Source organism: Tachysurus fulvidraco, chromosome 22, assembly GCF_022655615.1.
Source record: "Tachysurus fulvidraco isolate hzauxx_2018 chromosome 22, HZAU_PFXX_2.0, whole genome shotgun sequence".
In the NCBI taxonomy this organism is placed as follows: domain Eukaryota; kingdom Metazoa; phylum Chordata; class Actinopteri; order Siluriformes; family Bagridae; genus Tachysurus; species Tachysurus fulvidraco.
In genome coordinates, this window is record NC_062539.1 from 6,210,775 (window position 1) to 6,238,709 (window position 27,935).

General features: G+C 38.3%; 1 protein-coding gene across 6 annotated transcripts; it reads right to left on the minus strand.

Annotated features, from left to right (window-relative positions):
- Positions 1 to 1,373: 1,373 nt before the first annotated feature.
- Positions 1,374 to 26,632, minus strand: tle2c (TLE family member 2, transcriptional corepressor c). Of its 6 annotated transcripts, none has more exons than XM_027150416.2 (14): positions 26,309 to 26,632; positions 17,354 to 17,454; positions 16,693 to 16,756; positions 16,296 to 16,340; positions 14,640 to 14,702; positions 13,120 to 13,194; positions 12,660 to 12,837; positions 11,476 to 11,492; positions 9,415 to 9,549; positions 7,761 to 7,814; positions 6,200 to 6,343; positions 4,367 to 4,489; positions 2,928 to 3,229; positions 1,374 to 2,752 (listed from the first exon to the last, which is right to left on the minus strand). In XM_027150416.2, exons 2-12 carry the CDS (start codon positions 17,425 to 17,427, stop codon positions 4,367 to 4,369), a joined length of 972 nt encoding a protein of 323 aa, XP_027006217.1. In that variant the 5' UTR covers positions 17,428 to 17,454; positions 26,309 to 26,632; the 3' UTR covers positions 1,374 to 2,752; positions 2,928 to 3,229. The 6 variants fall into 6 exon arrangements, with proteins under 6 accessions (XP_027006217.1, XP_027006216.1, XP_027006215.1 ...); XM_027150415.2 differs by lacking the exon at positions 26,309 to 26,632 and adding an exon at positions 25,910 to 26,294 and having other exon boundaries at positions 12,660 to 12,831; XM_027150414.2 differs by lacking the exon at positions 26,309 to 26,632 and adding an exon at positions 25,910 to 26,292 and having other exon boundaries at positions 6,200 to 6,340.
- Positions 26,633 to 27,935: the final 1,303 nt, after the last annotated feature.

Genomic DNA, 27,935 nt, shown 5'->3' on the forward strand with positions numbered 1-27,935 from the left:
GTGTGTGAACAAGTTAGGACTCTCAGGTGTTTTGTAATTATTGGTTTTGGGGATAACTGGATTGGGGCCACAGCCACTTGTTTGCCCACCTATTATTTGTACCATAATATAATTGCCCTGCACCAGAGGCACCTTTAAAACAGAAAACTTTGCTGAAACAACAGACAGGTTCCTATTTATAAATATAAATATCTTTTTATTCAGAATTTTTATATTCGTATAAAACTACTTTGCAACAATGCCAGTTATCAAATTCAATTTAATCTAATTTCATTATAAATGTCTTTTCTATTTAATAGCTTTATAAATCCACATTAGTATATAAACCATACCATATAAGAACAAGTGTAATAATATAAACAAGAAGAACCTGTGAAAAAGCCTTTTTTATTATTGAAATATTAGAACTTAAAGTGCCAATTCATTTCAAACAGTTTTATGGACGTTTTTAACCTGAGAATATCTCTGTTCCTGTTATTAAATCCCTAAATGCTTATTGTCGTTTACTGTGTACTGGATTGTGTAGCTCCTGCTTTGTGTGTGACGGTCACTCGGTTGGTTTCCATATTAACACAAAGCAAAAACCACTTAATGGTCTTGTCACATCTACGGTTTCATAATGTCATTTCAAAGATTTAAGACTTTTTATATGTTTTTGCTCTGCTGGTTTTACCAACAATCTGCTGTGATTATAAAGAGTTGACTTTAGCTCTAGTCCTCTCCTACAATATGGCCTAGTTAACAATTTTCCATGCAAGTAATTCAGCTGATTCAACTCATGTTAGAATTTTTGGTTGCTGATGAATCAGACATGGTCAGGTTACATAAGTGGCCCAAAAGCAAAGTGGAAAAAAGAAAGTGCTTGAAATGCTGGCTTGAACACGACCGCCCCCTAGTGGAAAAACCGTTACAATAAACATGACGGTCACAAAGACTAGCATGGCTAAGCTCTCCCTCTTAGCCTAAAAACATCATAAAAATGTCTATTTCCTGTTAACAAAAGCCTTGTTGTTTTTAAATAACCATGAACAGTAGCACCAGTGACTGTTAGAAGGAAAATACACAGACTAATATAACGGAAGCGTCGATTTGCTATGGATTTCTCTCCACCCCAAATTGTAGATTAGCACATATCATTATTAAATGTGTCAAGCATTTCCATATAGAGTTAGCCTTCATTTAAAAATTGACTAGAATATAGGTGCTAATAGACTAAGAAAAAATTAACAAAAGGACAAAGAATGGAAAAATAAACTCAAACACACGATGTAACAAAATCTCAGACTAGGTGTGTGTTTCTGTACGAACGTAAAGAGGACGGCGGGATCACGGTAACAAAAAAAAACGAAAAAAACTCTAAGTCAGAGAAAATATTCAAAGCAGATGTTAACTCTATTTATTGGGAGGTCAAAAAGAGAACAAGAGAGAAACACAATGTTAAAGTAAAGTCATTTAATATTTCTGAATAACAGAAATAAAAAGAGTCATGCACATGATTCAGTCACAATCGCCAACTTGTTTTGAATCAGTTCAGCTGTATCACAAATACAGAGACCGTTGCACAGGCACGAATCTGCCTCCAAAAAGCCCACAACTGAATGAAAAGTTTCAACTGATTTCTAAGAAATAGACATATAATATGTCTTGGACTTTGTGTGTTCTATAGGGTCATAAATTAGATTTAACCTGGGGATAAAATTCAATGTGTTTGGGATAGTGTTTAGTAAACACTATAGAGAAGAAACGGAGGGTAAAAATTGAATGGGGAAATAATTTAGTGGAAAATAATTGTTCGGATTGTTCAATTTTATCTAGAAAGGGTATAAAATATTTGCCTCATACGGCTTTGCTGCTAATAATATTTAAAAAAAAAGATTATTCTTTAATTAAAAAAGACGTGGTGGAAAAAGAGCCAAATGCAATACAATAACAGTAGCTCTGTCTTTACTGTGTATTCACTCAGGTAAGGTTGAAAAAGTTCATACTTCAAGGTGCTTTTACAAAAAAATGTTGACTTGAGATGGTTGTCTTGTTTAAAATATTGACCTGCCAATAGAGATCAGGATTTCTTGTGTGTGTGTGTGTGTGTGCGCACGCACGCTTGTGTGTGTGTCTCCAGCGGGACAGTGTGTCCCTACATTTAATTCTACACTTCACATCTCTTAATGATAGGACAGCATTCTGAACATTACTCCCTTTATTACAGATTCTAGTTCATTTTTATGTCATTTTCTTTTAATTATAAGAAAATTTGGGGAATTTGATGTTCCCGGCTGCTGTAGAAGGCGGCTCCAGGTGACCAGCTGAAGAATCTAAGGTACGTGAATACTTGAAATACTGGTTACAGAGTGAGTAAAAGCATAGAGTGGCATTTGCAAGCGTGAGAGATAAACTAAGCAGGTATGTGCTGAAGATGGCAAAAAAAGACTTAAAAAAAAATAATATAAAATTACAGTCTCTTTACAGCCTGTGTCCTCCAGTCATCTCAAGTCATCTCCAGCAGTAGACGTCTGTGTACTCGTGCACATGTGGCTATGAGGAATGCAGAAATGACGCTCTCAGTGCATAAAGTGAGAGTATAAAAGACAACATAAAGGTCACCTTCTTCGCCAAAGATCCGGTCGAGCTACACACCAGTCTTAAAGGTTGTTGTTTATCCAGGAGTTATTAGTCAATTTCTGTGTCTTTGTTTGCTAGGTTTTAAATTTCCCATGGTCATCAAGGGTCAACAGGACTTGTTCTCACTTCCTTACTGCCGAAATACACAAACAAATGCAATTCAAAAGTCATAAGATATAATAAAAATACAGTATGCTATTATTGATAATCATATTAAATACACAGCCTCAATTTATGCACAACATAATAATCCTTAATAATCGTATACAATTATGTTGAAATTATTTATGTATGTAAAAGACGCTCACCATAATGCTCAGCTTTGCCACAGCACTCCAGCTGCCTGATTGGCTGATAGACCTGTCAATCACTGTAACAGCTGATTGATTGGCGTGCTAAGCTGTGCTGCTGGGATGGCCCTGCAGTGTAGTGAACGCAGATTGTGTACAGCTCCAAGACCCGGTGGACAAATGCACAACCCCTGCAAGGCACCTGGACCTCGACCCCGTTGCACTATGGGACGGAGCCGGTGTGTGCTGGGTTTGGTGGGTGGGTGAGGGAGGGCCACTTCATCTCCCACCCGTCTCACTCCATGAAGCGGAGTGGGGTCCTGCGAAGACGGCAAGACAAACGTGTTTACTTTTCATTGAGAGACAATGAGCTATAGAGAAAATCTTCCCTTTTCTTTCTTTCTTTTTTTTAAAATACAAACTGTTTATATAATACAATAAGTATAAGTGTGACTTGAGGCAATATGGAAAACAATCACATTTTTATTAAGAAGGAATGTTTTCAAGAAAGATTTACAGGAGTTTAACAAACAAATAAAAAGAGCCATTTATTTAATTTAGATTTGTCTGACAAAATACGGTGTGTGTGTGTGTGTGCCCTGTGATGGGTTGGCACTCCGTCCAGGGTGTATCCTGCCTCGATGCCCGATGACGCCTGAGATCCCAGAGGCACAGGCTCCCCGTGACCCGAGAAGTTCGGATAAGCGGTAGAAAATGAATGAATGAATGAATGAATGACAAAATACGTCTTATTTCTGGTGGTAACATTACAGCAATGCCACATAGTGCAAAAGTCCTTGTTGTGTGTCAGTGGGAAAAAATGATTTGATTTTGCTTTAAGTTTTGTCACCACCATCTCGGTCCTCAAACCTGATTTGAAGAAGAAAACGTGTGACAACAGAAAGCTCAGGCTGTGAGGTTACAGCTGGCCTGAATATTACAACTGAGAGAAACCAAAAGCTGTTAAGAAGATAAGAAAGAGTTTTGAAGGAGGCTTCTGGGCAAAGCATGAGCATTCAAAAAGTGTTATTTAGACTGATATACTGTATTTTTTATATTATTTAATAAATATATTACCATAAAATAAAAAAGTGATTATAATATAAAATATAAAAGTGAAGGTTTATAAAAAAAAACCACTGTCTTTTGGCTGTGAATAAAAGTTCTGCAAGTTCCTGTTCATTTTATTTTTAGGGTGTACGAACTTTTGCACTCTACTGTATGGCAATTTTCCACACTGTTACAAGTAGACATGTACTTCAGATTTGATTAAAATGGCAACAACAACAACAATAAAAAGCAACTATTTATGAATAGAAATGTATCGAGTCTGTAATAGTTGTTTGGTCTGTAATATTGTAATAGAATTTGAAAGATAAAGCCTGTAATATTTTGTTGTACTGTATAAGCGAATAAACAAAAATGTGTTGACTGTGGAGAGTGTAGGTGTAACTCACCTAGTGCTGGACAGGAGGAGAGGGAGCACATGCTGGGGAGGACAGAGGACAAGCAGGAGGAGGAGGAGGTGCAGGAGATGGAGCGTCATGTGAAGGAGATGGAGAACGAGAGCGCGCTTTCTCCTAAAAGCACAGAAAGTAAAAAAATACTGAATTTACATTTTAGGGCATTTGGCAGACGCTCTTATTCACAGTGACTGAGCAATCGAGCGTTAAGGGCCTTGCTCAGGGGCCCAGCAGTGGCAGCTTGGGGGACCTGGGATTCAAACACCTGACCATCTAATTGGTAATCAAACACCTTAACCACTAGACTACCATGTCCCTAAGGATCATTCAACTGGTGTTGTTACAAAACACACAAAAAACGGATAAATAAAGGCGCACTCTTTACTAGCAAAGCTTCAATATCCTTTAAACTCAATGTTAATTGTTGGGTTGTACTGAAAACAAAAAGTTCTCCATCCAAATCCTATGCAAATTTTATGCAAATTTGAAAGCAGAAAGTTCAACCCGGAGACACGGGTGGGAATCATGTAGTTGTACAACTAATGAAATGGGATTCATCCATTAAACAATAAATGACACATATTCTAGAACAGTGCTGCCTAATTCTCGATTTTGATTGGTCAGAAAGTCAGATTGTTTTCGACAGTACAGTTTCTATGGCAACCGCATATTCCGGGTCTTGCATAGAGAACAATTGTGGATTTGTTGAACTGTTGATAACTGTTCATATTTTTGCAGCTTCTTGTTAATATTTATTTATTTATTTTTATTCTAAAGAGAGGAAAACCAAACAGTGGCGAGGGACTGACTTTCGATAGCTGTTATAAAGTGATAGTGGGAGCTTCTAACTAGTAGAAGTTAGTAGACATTGTTGTAGATGTTGTACAACAGACATCCTACATCGTTATCTATTAAATCTGAATTTATCCAAAAATTAAAAAAAAATTGTGAAGGTAATATAAAATAAGTATTTAGTATAATCCTTATAAAATTATAAGCAAATTTCTAAAATTAAAGAAGAAAAAAAAAGAGACTTACTTTTTACATGTGAATTTTTTACTTGGTTATTTCTTGTTTTACTAGAATTTAATTGATGTTTTGCATTTTCATTTCTTTTTTTATTCTAGGTTTGTAAAGGTGCAGGACTGAAATATAGAACTGTATTAACTGACTCCGCTGCTCTTTAATAACAAAGGACAAAAATAGTATCAGATGAAGGTCGACTTACTCCAAAACCTGTACTTAATGATCTGACTCCTAAAGATAATAATAATAATAATAATAATAATAATAATAATAATAATAATAATAATAATAATAATAAACATTCAGGCTTTTATAACCTATTTATGAAATAGTTATAATATTAGCTCAGAGGTTTCTATAGACAAAACTAGGGCTTGACCAATATAAATGTCAGAGGGTTTGTTTAATCTTGCAGCGGGGAGAGACATCATTGTGCACTGATAAAGTCCTCTTTCACCGCCAGCCAGGTGTGATTTGCAAAACCTTAAACAACTTACTTCCAGTTACTAAGTGAAATCTGTATTACTAGATTATTCCATTTTAGTCACACAGACAATCTGGTCTGAAAGTCAAAAATGTATGAAATTACTGTTCAGTTTTTCGTCAGTGTAAATCTAAATATTCATAAAGAAACCCCACTAATCCCATCTATTCCTCCACCAACTTCTCCACTGCTGCAGGGTTTAACAAAATGCTGACAGATTTGTAATGCAGGACAGCACATATCTCTGTACTCTGTATATCACCTACAGTAATCAGTGATATACTCTTTCGTTATGCATAGAAAAGTGTGTTGTGTACCTGAGGAGGGCTCTTGTGCTGGTTGGGTGTGTGTGTATGTGAGAAGCCAGAGGAAGGCGATCGGACGTCTCTGGACGAATTTCGGCTGTCCACGCCGTTCCCATCAGCGGACCTGGGAGACCCTGCTGCTGGAGATACGCTCTTCTTCCAGGTCAACAAACAGGAGACGAGTCATATTAAGAAGCAAACGATTATTCATCATTTGTGCCTGTGTCACATGATTATTTGATAACTTCCATGCATTTATTTTCTAGCACTTATCCTACAAAGGGTCTCAGGAAATCTGGGCCTGTATTCATGAAAATCCTTAGTGCGAAAAGTCGCTCCTAGTTCTAAGAACATTCTTACAAATGTGAGCGTTTCCCCTTAAACTGAAAGAGAATATCCTAGTAAAAATAAAAGTTATTCATAAAGCCTCCTAACCCTTAAAAGTGCTTATTAGGTTAAAAAGTCTTAGGAGTAGTGAGGAAGATTTAAGAGGCTTAAGAGTTTCTTTAGGAGAAAATGTCCAAAAAGATAAAGACGGAGAAAAATGTGTTGCAAACATTTAATAATAATAATAATAGTGAGTTAATACAATGCTACATATTATATATAATATAAATATACATAAAAGCAGAAATGATATAATTTGTGTATATGACATTTCAGTGCTGTGTCAGAGTTTTTTACATTTACATTTATTACATACAGATGTTAGAACATCTCTAATACGATCGGTCACGAACGTAATACAGGACATAACCTCAAATATCTTAATATAGAGACAAAGTGAAGGCTTATAATAGACCAGATTTTAAAAACGCCCCGATTATTTTTTTTATTGAACAACCAATCACGGTCTTCAAATGAATGCGTCAAAGCTAGTATTGTGTTAAGTCCCGCCTCCTCTCTAAGATAAAGGTTTTTGTGTTGTCCTTGCTCAGAGTTGCTTTGAGATTGATCCAGAAACATCAAGCTAAGATTCCTAGTTAGAAAATTCTAAGCTAAATTAGGAGCTCTCTGAGATCATTCTTACAAGCTTTATGAATACCGGCCCTGGAGACTGTCTCTGGGGACTCAAAGCAGAGAACACCATGGACAAGGCTGCCAACATGTCACAGAAAACAGTGTGATTACAGATATTTTAGTGATGCCAGTCAGATAAAGACGTGTCTTTGTACAGCTAATATTTGGATATTATGTAGAAGTAGTGATATAAAATCACAAAGTGATGGGAGTAATTGGGACATCATTGAGGTCAATAGGACACTGAATCATTATGTAGATATTATTCAAAATCCAGACCAAATACTATAAATCTTTTTCCTGGTTCAGAGTGATTCCACTTTGGCAGATAAAGCACAAGATTATGGATAATATGGTTCTCGGAAACAGGATTTGTGGTTGCAAACGTGCTATTTCAAATCTTCCTTGTAGCAGCTGTATTAGTTTCTGCTCCGAGTTGTGAAAAGCTGGTAATTCATGAATGTCCTGACTGGGGCTTATAATTATAGACACAATGTTGACGTTAGGCCAGGGCCATGGAGGAAGAGGCAGGAACAGAATAATTAGGCCGTACCTCTTTAGTGCTGTCCCGTTTCAAACTGTCCTCATTTTTTTCCACGTCTCTGTCCTAGAGGAAAAAGCGAAATGTCATCAATTATCTTCCTCTTTCATCATCAGCCTGCGTACGTCTATATAAGGAACGGCAGTGCCCCGGAATCGGATTTATTTCTGTCTAGTGACATTTATCTGCGCTGAAACTCAATGTGTTCATTCATTCGTCTTCAGTAAGTGCTTTATCCTGCTCAGGGTGGTGGTGAATCTGGAGTCTATCCCAGGAACACTCGGCGCGATGCAGGAATACATCCTGGACGGAACACAAGGCCATCGTAGCGAAATACACTGTTTTTGGAAGGTTTGAGGAAACCCACATGGACACACATAAGACCTTTTAGAAAACCCCACACGGACTTATAAGCTCAGGCTACTTCAGTCTTACACATTAGCTCTCTAGATGAATTTTTTTTTTTATCCTCCATGGCACTTGGTAGAAAACAGTATTCTATACACTAACATCCACCGCACTATTCCACTTTTTATGTCTTCTCACCGGTAAGCGTCATCAGTATTCCGAAAGCATGCTTGCAAAGAAGTTGAAATATTCTCTCCAGTGCATTTCGTTTCATAGCTTACACAATGCTCTAAGAATTTCAAATGACATTTTAATATTTCATTGGTATCACATAGAACCATACTTCCCCGTGTTGTCTATGAAAAAGTTGCTCCGTTTAATATAATTTTCATGCTTGGAGTTATAGAAGTCATTTTGCTGACATGAATGCTTGATTAATCAAGGCAATTCCTGACTCCATGACATCTCTAACACACTATTTTTAGAGGATGTATAGATTCTATAACTAGTGTGTGTGTGTGTGTGTGTGTGTGTGTGTGTGTGTGTGTGTGTGTGTGTGTGTGTGTGTGTGTGTGGAGGGGGGGTGGTCGTAGGTGGGTTCTCATAGACATGTTTTAATGAAAAAAGGAATAACAGCAATAAAATCTGCCTGTCCAGTGAGTGTAATTTATAATTTTGCTGTTTCATTAGTGGGAAAAGGTCAAGCGTATGGAATAGCGGAGTGTATGGAATATATTAGCGTTCCTTGATGCATAATAAACGCTGTGTTATTCCTGTGCTACAGGCATGATGCAGACGTTGTGCCTGTATAACATCTGTCTCACCCACAATTTTCAGTAAAATCGACCTTAACCGTCGGTTCTTCGGTGATGTCTCACAGGCTTGTAATGTGGTTCGTATGACTAACTGTAAGCTTAACATAATGGAACGAGCTTTACAGAGATTTACAATCTTATTACAGGAATGCTTTTCATTTGGAAAACTGAAAATTTGTTCTCTTGCGATTTGTCCCACAGCTCCACGTTTCTCAAAGAACAAACCAGGAATTGTACCTGAAAGCTAGACAGTAAGGATTATATATAAGGCTTTATATAGTGTACAATAACCTCCTATAGCTCCAGTGTGGACATGGCATACTAAACTCAATTACTGTAGCTAAGTACATTTGTTTACATCAGAGATCATACTGTTTAAATAAAAAAAAAAAGCTGCTTGCCCGTGTAAAGGATCTAATTAAGAAAACGCATGAGTCAGTCAGCCCAGGATATGACACAGTGTTTGTTGTATGTGAGCTTGTGTGGAAGTGTGAGAGTCGTACCCGGGGTGTGGGAACGCGAGGTTTTCCTTCTGCGCTGCTTCTCTTGCTGTCTGTCACCGACTCGACTGAACAGCCTAGAGGCAGAGGCAGCCTCTGAGCCACAGACTGACTCACTGCAGCCGATTCTGCAAAACTCTGTCGAAGAGCACACCGATATGAATTAAATGAAAATATATCACAAATCAGCGCATGTCTAGTACATTGTCAGTGAGAAAATTATTGGCACCCTTAAATTAAAGTAAAATCTCCATCAGTGTAACTCCTGCTGTTGATAACTTGGACTAGAATGAATTTCCTGGTTACACCAGCGTCGCCTCTGTTTTGCTCATTAGGGGAAACATAAAATTTGATCATTTGTATCTAAATTTTATATAAATTTGCTTTGCGACAACATTTATTAAAGCACTACACAAATAAAATGGAAGTCAGACTATTCTTTTAAAGAACCATAGATTACATTTGACATTTATCTTATTTTATAGAACAAGAAATTGAGGGTTAGGGGTCTTGCTCAAGGGCCCAGCAGTGGCAGATTGGTGGAACTGGGATTTGAACTCACAACCTCCACTAATAAAAAAAAAAAAAAAAAAAAGCAGTAATGCTACGTGTTTAAATGACTTTTTTATTTTATCAATGTAACTTCATTTTAATGAAGGGTGCCAATACTTTTTGACCATACTATATTAAATACGTACTACATTCACCACTATATAATAAATAAGCTTAATATATTCTGGAATGGGGTGAAATAGTGGCGTTTTGGATTGAAAAATGGAAATCTTTCCTAAAGTTAAATGATGTTATACTGCATTGCTGTTGAATGCAGTTCTGACAGTTCTTGAAGCTCCGCCTTCAAGGTTTATATTAAAGCACTGGTTCAATTTAGTTCTTAAAAACTCGGTGTTTATTAACTTGGCGTGGAAACAAGTGTTTATAGTTTCATAGCTACTTACGCTGTAGTGTAAGCCATAATAGGAACTTGTCTCATGGACGTTCCACAACATTAAATGAAACTATAAAAGGATTGTTGTATGGAAAGTACATCATGCTCATTAGTGAATCGTTGACAAATTGCTTCAGGATGTGATGCCATTAAAAAAACAATCAACTTCAGGGTGGTACCAGTAATTTCTTCGCGTCGGACGCATCACTCTGCTCCATCTCTGATTAATTTCGTATAATGTCCTGGCATGTGTTATTCCTCACCTAATTATACCAGGATATGACAAAGGATTTGTCAGTGTTACAAACACTGTGTCGAAAATTATACTACATAAAATTGTGCAATACATATAATTACTTATTAAACCAATAGTAATGTTTGGTTTGCTTGTTCTGCACTAAGATATATAACACACGAGCGCCTGTACAGTAGCATGTTCAGCACTTCACTGTACCAGCCAATGGGAAACCAGAGAGAAATAAACAAGCACTATACATAACACAAGCCTTATGCTGCCCCAAACACTAAAGCTACACACACTCCATTTATCCTGTGAGAAATCAAGACTCAGCCCAGCAGCTCCTTATATGCATAAAACAATAAATCAATAAGACTCACTTGTAGTATATGAAACAATTTACATGGCGGTTAATAATAAAATTTCTCTAATGTTAGTCACTCATCTACTCACTTACACAAACTGCTATCAGGGTCAGAAATCGACGTTTATTTGTCCGTTCTCTGGAGTCGATACTTCGAAACATTTATTAGCTTTATGAGGGCATTTTTTTTATAACTGTATAAAACCCACAATGTAAGCCATTCATGTTAAACTCAGTATTCTATTTGTATTCATTTTCTTTGCTGTACATAACCTTGTGTCACAGAACGCAGACGGACGTGCAGAGATTTTAGAAACATCGAGTGAATTAACCTAAATCGGTATACAGTATAATAAATATTACGAATAAAAAAATAGGAAGTAACTACTGTTTTTTTTCTGCCCGTACATTTAATATATCTGTGGGGATTTGGTCATTTTTAGTGGCCTGTTTTTGCCCCGAGCCCCTGTATTGTTCTGACCCTGACTGATATACATGACTATGGTTCATACTCACCCTGTTTGGAGCGCCGTCTAAAAGAATTTAAAAAAAAAAAAAAAAAAAAAAAGAAAAAGTTAGACAAATGCAGTAACCTGCCACTGGAATAGCATTAGTGGATGATCATATAATCCACTTACACAATATTAAAAAAAAAAAAAACACCATTAAAATGTCACTCATTGAAACAATTTGTTTCCCGGTTATTTGTCCTACTGCTACAGATGCGCAAATCTATAGCTATCCAACAATATCTGAATTCTGATTCTGTTCACACCTCTTCCATAGATAGATCCTGTATCTAGATTGAATCCTGATCTGATTTTTCCACTTTTACAGCATTTTAAAAGCATTCTGTTAAATTCTGTTAACAGGATCCAAAAGATAAAGGCGTGTGTAAAACAAACCTAAACATTGTGGCTTTGCTTCCGACAAACAATTTAGAAAAATTTCCATACACTAAAAAGTTTTTAACTCCCTCTTGCAGCAATCTATCCCGTCATCATGGGAGCGGTACCTGGACTTCGCACGGAATCTAACCCAAATATCCTAACACACTCACTAACCAATCACTTTGGTGGTCCCTGTAAACCTACACGTTCATGCAATTATCCCTGATTATCAGCCAATCATGTGGAAGCAGCACAATGCAAAATAGTCCGTGAAGATTCAGCAATTATGGGTTAAGGGCCTTGCTCAGGGGCCCAGAATTGGTCGCTTGCTGATCCGAAATCTTGACCTTCCGATCAGTAGTCCAACACCTTAACCACTAACCACTTTATCTCAAATGGCATGATTGTGGTTGTTTTCGAAACTGCTGAATTTCACACAATAGATTAACTAGATTTTAGACAGAATTGTGCAAAGAAATTTAGCTGTAGTTTTATGGACAAAAAAAATGTCTTGTTGATGTGAGATTACAGATGAGATGGTGATATTTTGAGCTGAACCGGAAGCTATAGAAATGCAAACAAGCTCTCTTTCCACCCAGAGTGAACAGAAATCCATCTCAGCACACAAATGAACATGAATCTGAGGCTACATAGAGCATTGACATGGAGGGAAACTGCCTCCTGTCTTAGTATAGCCAGATTTAAATCTGAATTAAGGCACGCAAAGTGAAGTATAAACAAGGTCTTAGAAAGATCTGATTATATCTTCTCCATCTGTGTAGCATGAATAAAAAGTCATTATGTTCGAACCTCTGGGATCCACAGAATCGAGGTGAGTGACGTCGTCTTTAGGCACCAGATGTGGGGGGAATGGGAAAGCTCCGGGGAGGGCCATGAGACCGACTCCTGCTCCGAGAGACAAGCCTGACTGGTGTGGTGTCAGGGGGAAGCCTGGAGCATGATGGGACAGGTGCTGGAGCTGCTGTTGCTAAGGAGGCAGGCAAAGAGGTCACTAACGGCTCAAAGGTCTGACTTACCCAATATATAACTTATAATGTGTGCGAATGAGATTCATTCATTTGTATGCTTCATAATAACTATTTATAAGTGATGCTTAGGATGTAAAGTCATAAGGACAGCTGAAACTGTGAAACTGTACTGAGAACACAATGGTAGGAAGTACACGGTGTAATGCACGTGTCTGGTCATGTCAGTGCTGTAATAAGGTGTGATCGGTGATGTGAATGAGGAAATAAAAACACATACTCACCCCTATGATAGCATTCAGGTCGGCCATGCTCACATGCTTGGATCTTTCAACTGCTTGAGCCACCTGGTGCTGATGCTACATAAATACAAAAGTATCCACATTAAATCCATCTTTCCAGCAAACGAGCTTCGTTTTCTAAATAAAACAAATAACCACAAGCCTTATTTTGTTCACCTATATGGGTGTAGTTTCCCACAATGACATCAAGACTTTGAACACAGAGTCGTTTATATCTTTAAGGAGATATGAATAAACCCGACATAAATTTATACGGTGTTTGATTTCTTCGAGGAAAAAAAAAAGGTCTGAGTGTCAACGCCTCGTTTCTTGGGGCTGCTACAGAGAAGCATGACAGGATGGAGAGAAATGCACAGTGCACAATAAAATACATGTGATAACAACATACATAACATAAATAACACATCCAAATGCTGAGAAAAGCAATTGCTGCTTGAGTAGGTATCTCAGTATTTCTAGCCAACAGAAGAAGAAGCTTGAAATGAGTGAAATTAGCGTTTCTTTGTGTTATCGGCAGCTCATAAGGGGAAGTATTAGATCCATTCGACTACATAGTCAAGATATTTTGTTTTATTTTTTGTCACTTGGTAAACGGACTTAATAATAAAAAGTTTTTACATTTTTTTTTAATGTTTTTATTTGTTTTTGTTTTTTGTTTTTTTTTTTGTTTTGTGTGGATTTCAATTATACCCAAACTGTAATTGTTTCATTTGTATTATAATTTCTAAGTATATTTATTTGGAATTACATTATAAAATTATAAATTATAATTTGTTGACGTTTTTAATAAGAAGTGAGAATTCCAATGTATGTGACGGTACAAAAATAAAAAAATAAAAAAAAATAATCCTAACGATTAATGAAAAGTCCTTGGTTGTTGGTTTTGACAAACCCCACTCCCCAGTCCCACCCCCACTCCACCACCAATTTTGGTCCGTCATTCATGTTTACGCAAAGAAATCTGCATCAGACAACAAACCCTTAGGCGTCTTTATTAGTCTATATATGCTGGGATTTTGCTCGTTTGAATTGGTCCATCTGCACCATACACAACGTGCACTGCGCCAGTTTGGACTAAAGGAATCATTAAAGCTCTAATTAATACACAGCCATCCAGTGAGCAAGTCTGTAGTGGACACATCACTTTACAAATGCTGTCTATTTGACTTAGTTTAGCCAAACAAGCTAATTTCCTGTTATTGCTCCTACTGGACTCATTTGAGGTATTATGGCTCAAACATCCCCAGCATGCTCTCTGTTTGCCTAGTAAAAAAAAAAGGCTGTATAAAATATTGATCGATGAAAGGGAGGAGAGATTAGACTGTGTTGATGACCAGCTCTGTTGTAAATAATTAATGTCTAAATAGCTGTGAGAGGAAGAATCAGGGCCTTCTGTAGTAAGTAACACTTTAATTCTAAAGGCTGTGTGTGTGTGTGTGTGTGTGTGTGTGTGTGTGTGTGTGTGTGTGAGCACGTCTGTGTGTGCCATTAATTTCACTCACCTCTTGGGACAGGAGAGGGATAATCTGAGTGCATATAGCACTGAGCCGCTTCACAATCTCCGCCTGCAGGGAAATGCACACATGCATATGTGTAACAACCCACACACACACACACACACACACACACACACACACACACACACACACACACACACACACACATATATATACACACACAGACAAACACATGTATACACACACAGACACACACACACAGACAAACACATGTATACACAAACACACACACACACACAGACACACACATATATACACACACACAGACAAACACATGTATACACAAACACACACACACACACACACACACACACACACACACACACACATATATACACAGACAAACACATGTATACACAAACACACACAGACACACACACAGACAGACACACACACAGACAGACAAACACACACACAGACAGACAAACACACACACACACAGACAGACACACACACACACACACACAGGCACAGACAGACACACACACAGACACACATCTCAGAAAAAATGCTATCAAGCAGAAGAGGACATATTAAACATGACAATCGAGGGCAAGCAGTACAGTTCCTGCTCCAGTCTGTCTTTCTGGAGATGGAATAGTGCGTCAAATAAGTGAATCTATAAAGCACATTCACCAAGAACAAGCTTTTAAGGTCCAAAAATATCTTTGCTACCCTCCAGTGGTGACTCTAACACACCTCACACACCTTTGTTAAAGACAACGTGTCCAGACATGTTTTAGTTCCATCATTCCACAGCAATTTGTCAACAGTTACTTTTATTTAAATGAATGACTAAACATTAATCCGTTTCTAGTTACATTAGCAGAAAAGATAGGGAACACGTCACTTCCTGTGTCATCTACTCCAAGCACTCCGGTTTCAGAGATTCCTATAAATGTACCGGCTTGTTTTAAAGTAAACTCGGAAACTCAAATGGCCTAAAAAACCGGAGAAGGACACTAGGGGTCTTAGCAGGATTAGCCTTCTTTGCATGCGTGTATGTACACTGTTGTTCTTCAGGGGTGTCCTCTAGGTTCTCTGATTTCCTCCCACAGTACAAAGACATGGGCTGTGTGCTGATTGGCATGAGAATGGCTGTGTGAGTGTGTGTGAGTGTGTGCGATTGTGCCCCGCAATGGGTTGGCACCACATCCAGGATGTCCGAGAGCGCTACAGAAAATGGATGAACGCGTGGATGTGCGAGTCTCCAGCGTCAGAGGATTTAATAAAGTTTTTTAATAACATAACACAAGCTGCTGGTGATGAAAGAACTGCTGTTGCTAGCTGCTATAAGGTCTTCTCAGAGGTTCCACAACAATAAATGCAACTAAAATGGTTAAAAACGAAATGGTTCTCAATAATACATTTGATTTACAGATGGTACGTTATTTCCTTATAACAGCAGGTCCCATGTTATGTCTCGTGTTAGTCTTTACGTATTTTATTAGTAGAAATAACACCACACTATTAGAGAAGACGTTTTCCTGTGTGCTTTAGTAAGGAGTTTACGAACAAGTCCGGGATTCCACATCAGTTTGTACTGACTGTGAAATTTGTTTGTTTATTCTGTTACTGTATGTACTGAGTTATGTGATGTTCCCTGAATAATAATGTGTCAACTCTTGTTATGTTTCTTACCTGCTTCTGCATCTCGATATTCAGCCCGTACGACATCTCGTAGTACTACGGCAAAAACAGAAGTGCAAGTAGATCATTATTGTCAGAACAAGCTCCGGTGCCGATTCTGCTTGTACGATGTTAATAAATGAACTGCTGTTTTTCACTGAAACGGTGTCTAACGAGCTCACTAATGATGAATCAATCTAGAACTAGAAATGAAACTGCATTATTTATTACTAACCAATTTTACACCCTTATAACATGAATCGTTCCATGTGGAAGAAAGTGACGAGGGGAAATGGAGGAAGCCCTACGTTTTCTCAACTGGCTTTCAGTCTTTTATTGACCTCGCCAAAACTTCATTTAGGATTAACTGCATTTCTCTTATTCTGCCATAAAAAAACAGGGCACTCACCATGATGTAATGCCTGTGCATCTCTGTCTTCTCCGTGGCCAATTTCTCACATTCCAACTTCAGACTGAGAGAAAAAAGAAAACTTGGGTTACTGAATAGTAATAATAAAAATCTCTAAAATCTCTGAACAGAACAATCTAGATCTTTTAAAAACTTTACTGGAAAGGTACCAGACATACACTGGGAGCTAAGTCTAAAACCGAGCACAGTTCACTCGGTCAGTTCATTAGGAAGGTAAAAGCTGTCACGTGGAGCCAGAAGTGTAAACCCGAGGCTTTCTGTAGGAGGTAGCGTGAGTTCGATTGCAATGGATCTGAGCTGTTATTTGCATTAACCTGAACTCGTACTGCACTTCAGGTTCAGAGAGTAAAGTAACCTGCGAGTGTTTTAGCCGATTATGACCGTTAATTTCCACAACAGGTCTGTGACACGAGTGGCAGGTGAACGCAGAAGATAGACGTAAGGTGACTGTCTGCACATACCAAAATAATAATAGAACACAAATATGAGTGAGTCGTGTTGTGTTCTCCATGATGCAAGATGAACGCAAGTGCACCAGGGTTTGACAGAATGAACCGAGTCTAAAACTAGACCAATGCTACAGCGGCAACAGGAACAATCGTACTCGGATTCGGCCCACGGTGTTAACTGATATCCTCACCTGTGGTACTGAGCCTGGAAAAGCTGGAACTCCTCTTTGATGTGGTCCAACGTCTCCAGAACGGTGAACTTCATGCCCGCGTGGCCTGGCACCAACGGAGCCTAAGAGACAACGAAATCCAACTCACTTATATTATGACTGAATAATACAGTATAAATACAGCACAGCTCAACTTATCTACAAATGGCTGGAGTTCATCTACAAGCATGTGGTCCCAAAAGACCAAAACAAGAGTGAGCTACATCAGGAACCAGTAAAAACCTTTACACACAAATTTAAATAAGATTTTTAAGTCCAGTGCTACACTTTTACATACGTATGTATAAAAAGACATTATAACAACATTTGAAATTGTAAGCCAGTGTAGAATGTGTTATAATTCTGTCAAAATGCTGCGTATGTAAGAAAAAGGAAGCTCTTTGGTAACTTTGTATTGAAGTGCGCTTTATATTCCCTTATACACACACAAGAGAAACAGATTATTTTCACTCAGAAGCAATTTGATATTAAGTAATACTACACTCTCATAACAGGACATACGATTACACATTTCAGCACAGTGTTTAGTGCACACTTGGTTGTATGAGCATTTTGTACAGCGTTCAGTGTGGCACGGTGTTAAGCCTATTTTAGTCTACATGTTTATGCTGAATTTTTTGTACTTGTCAAGGCTTTTGTCTGTGCAGGACAAATTCCCCTTTCCGGCCATAAATACTGCTCTATTCTATTTGCTCTGGATTGCAAATAATGGCGCTTGCAAAATTGCAGCCTGAAACAGTAAATGCTTTGTTTCACAAAACTCCTCACATGCTAGCACGCAGGCCTGCGGTCCTATACCCTACCGACGAGGCACGTCATCCAACACGATCACGCCTCGTGAAGGAAAGCTTGTGGACACCAGATGGATTGCTCATGCTTGCTCAAGCAGCGTTTATTCATTTCTAGGAAGCCTAACATCCACCAGTCGATATCTGCGACATAACCAAGCATTAACTTTTTACCTTCAGATTTCAGCCCCTTTTCTTCTGGCGTTATGTAAACTAATATGTGCCCGAGAACAGCCTCTGGCAAATACCCATTTCCTTCTGAGTGAAGAAAAACTGGTGTAACATGACGTCCTGCCTTGCTGTGCCAGGTAACCTTTAATACAACGATAGCTTGTGTACATAATCCTGATAAAATAAAGAGTAATGGGGGTGAAGAGTGCGTAGTTTAGGCTGGGAGCAGCTGTGCAGGCAGCGTAGTGGAGATACAGCTGCTGAAAAATAAGAGGTCATTACACACAAGCTACAGACAGTATGACAAAGCACTGCATTATCGGCCAGGCTACTGCACACACTGCCATCCTGCAGGAATACAGCCATCTATCTCAATGTTTTACTGTGTCAGGAGAGAGAGGGGGGGGGTGTGTGTGTGTGGATCACAAGGCTGTGAATAAGGCGCTGCTGAAATATTCGCTACATGGGCCACAGATACAGAAGCAAGAAAATGTGTTTAGAAAAGGAGGTACACATTTTTAGCAACATATCTGTATTTATATAATAATGATAAGTGTAGAATCCAAGCCGTCATCTTGTGTGCTTATACATAAAAGTAAATATTTAAAATATATATATATAAGCATTTTTTGTAATTAATTTCTAGCACTGCTGCTAGCGAAGAGTCAGTAGTTCTTTAGCTAACGGGTCCCGCCTGCTCCCTGTTTTCGTTGGTTGCAACATTTGTCCAATCACAAGCATTTCAGGCTCCAGGCTTTCTCTGATTGGCTGAAGATTGTATCATAGTTGCACACTAGCAATGCAACTGACAAAAAATGTGTAAAGATTTTAATCAATCAGATCTAAGGCACCATTTACACATTTCTTATCAACATTGCAAAAGGGAACGGACAAGCATGGAAATGCATAGTCATTTACTTTACAAATCTTTTTATCCGGCTAGCTTATATGATCTAACCTGACCTGAAGCAGTAAAACATGACAGGGCATGCTGTTATACAAAATGAATCCATGACATGAAGGTGTGTTGTGCGAAGTGAAGTTACTGTCAGAGACCAGAATGGTGTAATTCTCCAGTTCAGGCAAATCCTCTAATGTTTTCACTAGTAATAGTAAAATAGTAATACTCCATTAGCAGTCTTTATCTGTTTCTTTCATAAGCAGATAATAGATAAGTACACATTACAAAGTCCTAACAATACAGCACACCGGCAATGAAGTCCCCAAACAAACAAACAAAAAGGATGGATAGATGAATGGATGGATGTTTATGCAAACAAAAAAGCAATAGACGGACAGATAGACAGACAGGCAGGTTACTGTAACGCATACAAAAAACAAATATATACGGAAAGACAGATAGTTAGACAGACAGACAGACAAACAGACAGACAGTTAGAGAAACATACAGACAGATAGATAGACAGATAGTTAGACAAACAGATAGCGAGACAGACAGACAGACAGACACATAGTTAGAAAAACAGAAAGAGAGACAGACAGACAGATAGTTAGAAAAACAGACAGAGAGACAGACAGACAGATAGATACTGTCTTCATACAAAGAAGATAAATAGACACACAGACAGACAGGTGCAGCATGATTTTCTACTAGGCAGACAGCGTACCATCATGCACCCTACTGTCATACCCTATACAGTGTAGATATGTATCATATGACATAATGTATGTCATCTCAATTCCTCACAATCTGTGTGTTTACATGGCATACATTTAAAAAAAATTAAGGGCAAACCAAAAATACTTTCATTCAAAAAAAGCTGAGAAGAATTTCATGTCCAGGCTATAAAGGTTACGCGTCTATATAAATCTCGGACAAAATCCGAGCGTCGTTTGAAGGATTGGAACACAACATGTTTCCAAAAGCCCTTTCACGCTTGTGTTAGAGCGAGACGCTTGTCATCACATCACACCGAGATGGATGTTAACACCACAGCTGAGCAGGGTCTTAGTGTCACCTCTTTTTATTATATGTCGGCTACAGAGCAAGTTGAAGCGGACCTGATAAACACCACGTAACACACTAGGATGACTTTGCTGTTATTAGGAACATGATATCAGTACATGGATTCTTTCATTATCATATGCCACACATCAAGAGTGTCATTTCAACACATGGCAATGTCACAAAGGCGTTTTTAGTGTGTGTGTGTGTGTGTGTGTGTGGGTGTGTGTGTGTTCTGTAACAAAATTGCAGCATGTGTTTTAATGCAGTCTAAAGGCCACAGTGCTGATTTAGTGATGAACACTGAAAATATGCACTGTAAATATAAAACAGATGGTTCTTGCTAGGGGTTAGATTTATCTTTAAAAATGAAATTTAAAAAAAATTTAAGTCTTAAAACTTAAAGTCTTAAGTCTCAAAATTCAATTTAAATAAATAAACGTTATCAGAACATTCACACTGGGCACATGGACATCCATGTAACTAATGTACACAAGTCTGGCTAGAATACAGTAAGAGAGCATCTCCTTCTCCTCACACACACCAAACACAAACACACACACACACGGCCCAATACAAACCATTTATCCTTTACGACACATATAACAACACATGCCTCTTGATTCTTTAAAAACTTGTTTGTGTGTGTGTGTGTGTGTGTGTGTGTGTGTGCCATGACATTTTCATTAAGACATAAGAATGAATTCAATTTATAGATATTTCAGTCATATGATAGAAAGAACAAGCTGGCTGACAGAATGTACAAGAAATAAGATTTTCTTTCTGTTCTGTTGTGTGTTTTTCTGACACCATCATGTAACAGGCACCAGGATTGTGTTTCACATCGATTAAATCCTCATTTCTATCTTATATTGCCACATTTATGCTAAGATTTGTAATTTACAAGCTCTTGTATTTAATAAAGCTTTGCCAGTTATTGGATTTATTCTGTTAATCACATCACGGGTCGTATCTGATTGGTGTTTAGTAGCTGCCGAGTTGCTTATATTTGTGTGTGTGTGTGTGTGTGTGTGTGTGTGTGTGTGTGTGTGCGAAAAAGAAATTCAGTCAGTTGTACAGAATTGAGCTAAAAGCTGAATGAAGAGCTTTGTTTATGTGCAGATTATTAGTGGAGTAATGAATGAAGATACAGTTAATCATTTTGTAATAGAGTTATACCCAGAATTATACAGTAGTTTTACACACCAATGATTTACACCAAAATAAAGCAACTCTGGTTACAACATTATTAAGAAGATTAAACCACAGAACACTTTGGTCCCTAATTGGTTACTTGTTAATTCCAACCCACCAGCCATCACCTCTCTTCTATCATTAAACTGCTAGCACCAGAACTCTTAACACGTGGGGGGATGTGGAGGTCTAGTGGTTAAGGTGCTGGACTACCAGTCGGAAGGTTGTGGGTTCGCGTCCCACATCCACCAGGCTGCCACTGCTGGGCCCCTGAGCAAGGCCCTTAACCCTCAACTGCTCAGTTGTATAAAATGTGATGAAAATGTAAGTTTCTCTGGATTAGGGCGCCTGCTAAATGCTGGAAATGTAAATGCAAGCACATGTTATAGCTATAGCACTATAGCTTTACAAACTCCTGCCGCATCACAGGACAGTGTAACACACCCAGAGGAAAGTACCATCAGCCCTCTTCCACATACATGAGCTCGCAGACGCCCAAGATCGGCTAGATTGACAGGAGTGAGCGTACACTTCCTCCAGCCAGTTTCTCCTTTTTTTTTTATGTCAGTGGAATCGTCAGCATTTAAACTCGGACAATCCTGGAATGCTTTTCTGTTATATCTTTGAAATGAAGAAAATACAGAATTTACTACACCGGCACGTGTGAGCGAACTGGGACTGACGAATCCATTCATTCTTTCTTTGTTTTCAGACAACAAGACAACTGTCAGTTGTGATCACTGCTTAAATATTAGCAGCTGCTCCATTTTTAACAACACTATTGCTCCGCCCACTCTATTTCCATCGGTTCGCGGGAAAATGACAACTGAGTTCATTGGTCAAAACAAAAAATATTATAATTAAAATTTCAGCAAAACAAAAATAAATGTTAGCATACGTGTGTGTGTGTGTGTGTCCTTTCCACCTTAGTCGGCTCACATATATCTAGCTAGTACATACAAGCACTGCATTAAAAACACAATCAGTATTTAGCTAAATCCAGAGTGACAACTTTTGAATTTTTTTTTAACCTTTCATGCTTTCAAAATAAATCACAGCTGTGTTTGTACTGCTTCTAAAAACCCTAAAAAGCATTTACAACTAATATCCGTCTTCTATGTACCACTGTACACTGTACACACACTCACTCAGTGTTGTGATCTCTATGCCCACTGTAGGAATTAACAGACACACACACATACACTTTGCGGTGTGTGAACCTCCGGCTCGGCCTGCTCTTAACCGTGATGACCTCATCTCTATTACCTCTTCCCTTTTATAACAGCCGCAGGACTGAAATGACTATCCTGCAGATTAAATACACTAGAGGGAATTAAATTTAGATTGAGCTGAGATCACATGATAGGGATCGAGCTCTTCACTGTCCAAGAGTAACCTACTGTGCTCTCTGTTTATTACAACATCCTTCCTGTTGTATGTAGGGAAGACGTCTAGATATTTTCTAGTCAGGGATTCAGAACAAAATTCCAAGATTATGGATGGAAAACAAGTGAAAGAGTTCAGCTTGGTCATTAAAACCATGGCTCCTGGTTAACTCATGAATCACAACCTGCATGACACCACAACGCTGTTGAAATCGGTCAAGCAGCAGCTGCAATACAAACAAAGATGAAAATCACATTCTAAAACGTAAAGTCTCTCTTAACTTATCTCTTAACTAAAAACGTTATTTAACACAGAAAGCATAGAAAGGTTTGATATAATTAGTCTTTATCTATAAAGATGTATATTACATATGGAAGGAGTCTCCAGTGTCAGTATTTCATGACCTGAGTGTTTGTATTAGCCGCAACAAAGGAATCTGCTATAACCAACATGGAAATGGTAAGTATAAATGTACTATGGGGTATTCATTTATAAACATGAGCAAATTGTTGTGGTATAAGAGGAATGCAACACACTAAAGGACATGCTGGGTTTTTTTGGCCTCTTTTATCTCTAACTTACTTATCAAAGTTGTGTGTTGGGGTTAGAATATGGTAAAGAAACTCTGTTGGACACTGGACTATATGCCTGGAGAATAATAATAATAATAATAATGATAATAATAATAATAATAATAATAATAATAATAATAATAATAATAATAATAATAATAATAATAATAAACAATATTAAAAAGGAATTTATAATAATAAAAAAAAATAAAAATAAAAAATGACAACAATAATAATAATAACAATAATAATAATTATTTTTATTATTATACCAATAATAATAATTACAATTATTATTATTGGTATAATAAAAATACAAATAATAATATTATTATTATTGATATTAAAATAATAATAATAATAATAATAATAATAATAATAATAATAATAATAATAATAACAATAATAATAACAATAATAATTATTATTGTTGTTATTATTATTAGAATAATAATAAATACTAATTATTATTATTATTTATAATAAAAAATACTAATAATAACAATAAAATAACAATAAAAAATAAACAACAACAACAACAACAATAATAATAATAATAATATTAATACTAATAAAGTTCCGTTTACTGGAAGACTTTCTGAGGCAACTGAGAGGGCCAGTTAAATCGATTGTTTTCCATCCATTAAAAATGAATTTCTATTGAAATGTCAAATCATACAGCTGAAAACCTAAGGAATAATGATGTAAGTGTCTACTCTTATTTTAGACCAGCAGGTATGCTTTGCGTACTTGTTTTTTGCTCTAGATTGCATAAGCTGTATGCAGGTGAGTTTTTGCAAAGGCGTCTATTTTAAAACAGTATGATAAGCCAGTATAAATAAAAGATTCCAGATGTATTAAACGTGCACATGACAATAGGAATAGCACAATGCAGTGAGTATTTATGCACACACAACACCCACACTGCCACAAACACACCTGTGTGTGTACACCTCCACCTCCACATATTTACAGAGCAACAGCATACCCAGATTATAATCTCTCGTTTTCTTTCCCTCTCTCTCTCTCTCTCTCTCTCTCTCTCTCTCTCTCTCTCTCTCTCTCTCTCACACACACACACACACACACACACACACACACACACACACACCTGTTTGATCTGCATATCTCTGTAGGCCTGTAATAACATGCCATCATAAGTACAGCTTTGGCAGAGTGTGAATGTGTGTGTGTGTGTGTGTGTGTGTGTGTGAATGTGTGTGTGTGTGTGTGTATAATATCGTGTTTCCCTTTGAAGGTAATATAACATGACATTTGCGATGGAGAATGAAGTGGCCTGGATCCATATGCAGTTATTGCCACACACACAAACACATGAACACACACATGTACACACACTCATTTTCTCCATGGATACATACACAATCTGTCACTTTTCAGCAGCACCCCCTCTGCTGGCTCGCTGACATCATCCAAATATTAAGACACATAAACCATATCAGGTTTTCTTAAAACAGCCCTCATGCACACACTGTCCTTTTAAACATAAACACACACACACACACACACACACACACACACACACACACACACACACACACACAAGACAGCTGCATTGCACTATCACTTGTGCCTGCACTTACAGTAATTTACTATAGTTAGTGATGCATTAACACCACATTATCCCATATCTATATAGTATCTAATACAGTAAACAAACCACTATTGACTATTATATGTTTATGTGAAATCAGAGGCAGGACGAGGTAAAAGTGGAAAGGATCCTGCCTTACGGTGACCAAAGATTTCCTACTTTGCACTTGGTCAGTAAGCCAAGTTATGTGCTGTATTAATGTTTATCTGTGATGCATCAGCACTCATCATCACACACCTTCACACCATACTGTACATCAAACAAGGTACTAAACTGCACCGCTGGTACCTGCAAGAACTATTTTTTTTAGCCAGAATTGATAGATACTACTCATATTATATATACACAATAATATATACACACACATTATATACACACTTATTATACACACATAAGATATTAAAGCCACATAAGATAAAGATATTATTACAGAGACAGAAAAGGTTTTGAGATGCTGATCAAACATCTGACCTTTCACTTAACTACACCTACTTTTCCCTGTGAATACAAAGCACATTTATGAAATATCTCCTCTAAGCTACAATACATAAGGGAACCAACTGAGAGATGGCACGGTGTCGATTCAGACTAGTATCGGATCGAAGCGGTACATGATCCGTTTACGTCCAGATCGCTTCATCCCTGAAGTGCATGAGTTTAAAGCACAGTGACGCGAATATTAACCCCTTTAACCCCTGACCTTGACCTTTACGTCCTCCTTCTTTTCTACCACTTGCTCTTAACCTATGGGGATGTTTCCATGCACCGCACAAAACGGTCGAAAAGTCAGCAGACCCTTCGGTTTCGGCACCATCACTCACTCACCTGCGGTCGTCCATGCGGATACATGATGTGCGCGAGTCCCAAAACCGGAAACACTCCACGAGCTTCGAACAAACGTCACGCACGTTCCTCGAAAGCACAAGAAAAACAAAAACAGGCACGGTGTCGGTGTCGGTTACGCGCCGCCTCACGGTGTCGACCGATCGTGATATGCGCGCGTGCGTGCGTGAGGGCGCTCTGTGTCCGTAGCGGTGCTGCACGCGCGCGCGCTCAGTGTATCCGCCGCCCGTGCTATGAAAACGTAAACATCACTGACCTGCACGCGCACCGCCGCCAACCAAACAACCCACCCACCCACACACACACGCGCGCGCGCACGCACACACAGAGTGGCAAAAAAGTGCGGGTGTAGTTAAAGTAAACGGTAGTTAGGTCACACACATATATATAAATGTAGAGAGAGAGAGAGAGAAACAGCAGGTCAGCAGATGATCCACTTGGCTTCCCAGGGCTGCATTATTGCGCCTGTAGGCTTGACATTAACTTGGCGAAGAGTGAAAGCTGCTTTTAAGGTCGTCCACAATTACTCCCCATTGATCTTTTCCTAATCACAGCGTCTCAACAGAAACCGTGCACTTAAAGCATTTCACGTTTAAACCACACACGCCCTTGCGTTTTCGGACACCATCCATAAACTGAGCTCATATAAAAATACAATTTTTTTTTATTCCAAAACCCCATTTACAAAACGCGACCTTAACGCACCACCTTTTCGTCACCTCGCTGAGTCTCTCAGCGTCTTTCTGATTGGCTAGAGGCAAACACGTCGCGTCCAATAATAGCTTCGGGATCCCACGTTGGCTCGTGACACGTCTCACATCCAGGACCAATCATACACACGGATTCATAGACACTTGACCTGCTTGTTTATTGGACTTGTGGGTAACTGAGTGCTTTAGGTGCAGGTTTGTAGTTTGAAATAAGAAGAGCATTAGTGTAGAATGGGAATATTTATGAATGTAGGTCTGGTGTGATCCCTGAGTAAGATAACCATCTTCATGTCTCATCATGGAGACATAACAAAGCCACAGCAAGACTTGGATAATGTGGTTTTCTTTAAATTTTTTATTTTATTAGATGTGGTTTTCATTACTGATCCTTGTATATCAAAATCATTTGTGCGACCATCAATAGATGACTAGGTCAGGCTTCTTTAGTGCTTCCTTGTGCATTAAATAACTTTATCTTCATAAATTTAGCAAATAAATAAAATGCAATTTGCAAGCAATTACATGCTATAGTAGTACTGCAACAAAGCAGCAGTGATAGAAAAGAATTAAGAAAAGTACATAAACCGATCAGCCATAATACTAAAACCATGGAGGCATGGACTCCACAAGCCCTCCGATGGTGTGCTGTGGTATCCTTTATGTCCTGTAAGTTGTAAGGTGGCGCCTTCATGGATTGGACTTGTCTGTCCAGCACGTCCACCATTAGGGAATAGCGTTGTCATTTAAATGGTGTACTTGGTCTGCAACTAGGTTTAGCAAAACGTTATGTATCTGAGCATGATGTAGTCACACTAGGCCACCTTCTTTCATTACTCCATGGTCCAGTTCTGATGCTCACCTGCTTATTCTAGATGCTTTCTGCAGTGGACGGGTCTGTGTCTATGCAGCAGAATACACACCAAGCTGTGATACACTGTGTGTCCTGACACCTTTCTGACACAGCCAGCATTAACACTTTCAGCAATTTGTGCTATGGTAGCTCTTCTGTGGAGTCGGACCAGATGGGTCTGATGTACATCAGTGAGCCTTGGGTGCCTATTTTGTTGGTATGGTTTAAGTCCACTACATCCCTTTACAGCAAAGACTTACTGCAATTTGTCAGCAAACTCCATTTTCCAGAATATACCACTGCCTACAAACATGGTCACCTTGGAATACATTTCCCAGACCACTAGAAGTCTCAGTTACCAGACTTTTAATCTGTACACCTCATCCTAGTATCCATCCAGCCACACACCCTTTATAAAGACACATTCACTCTGGCTGCAAAGAAACTC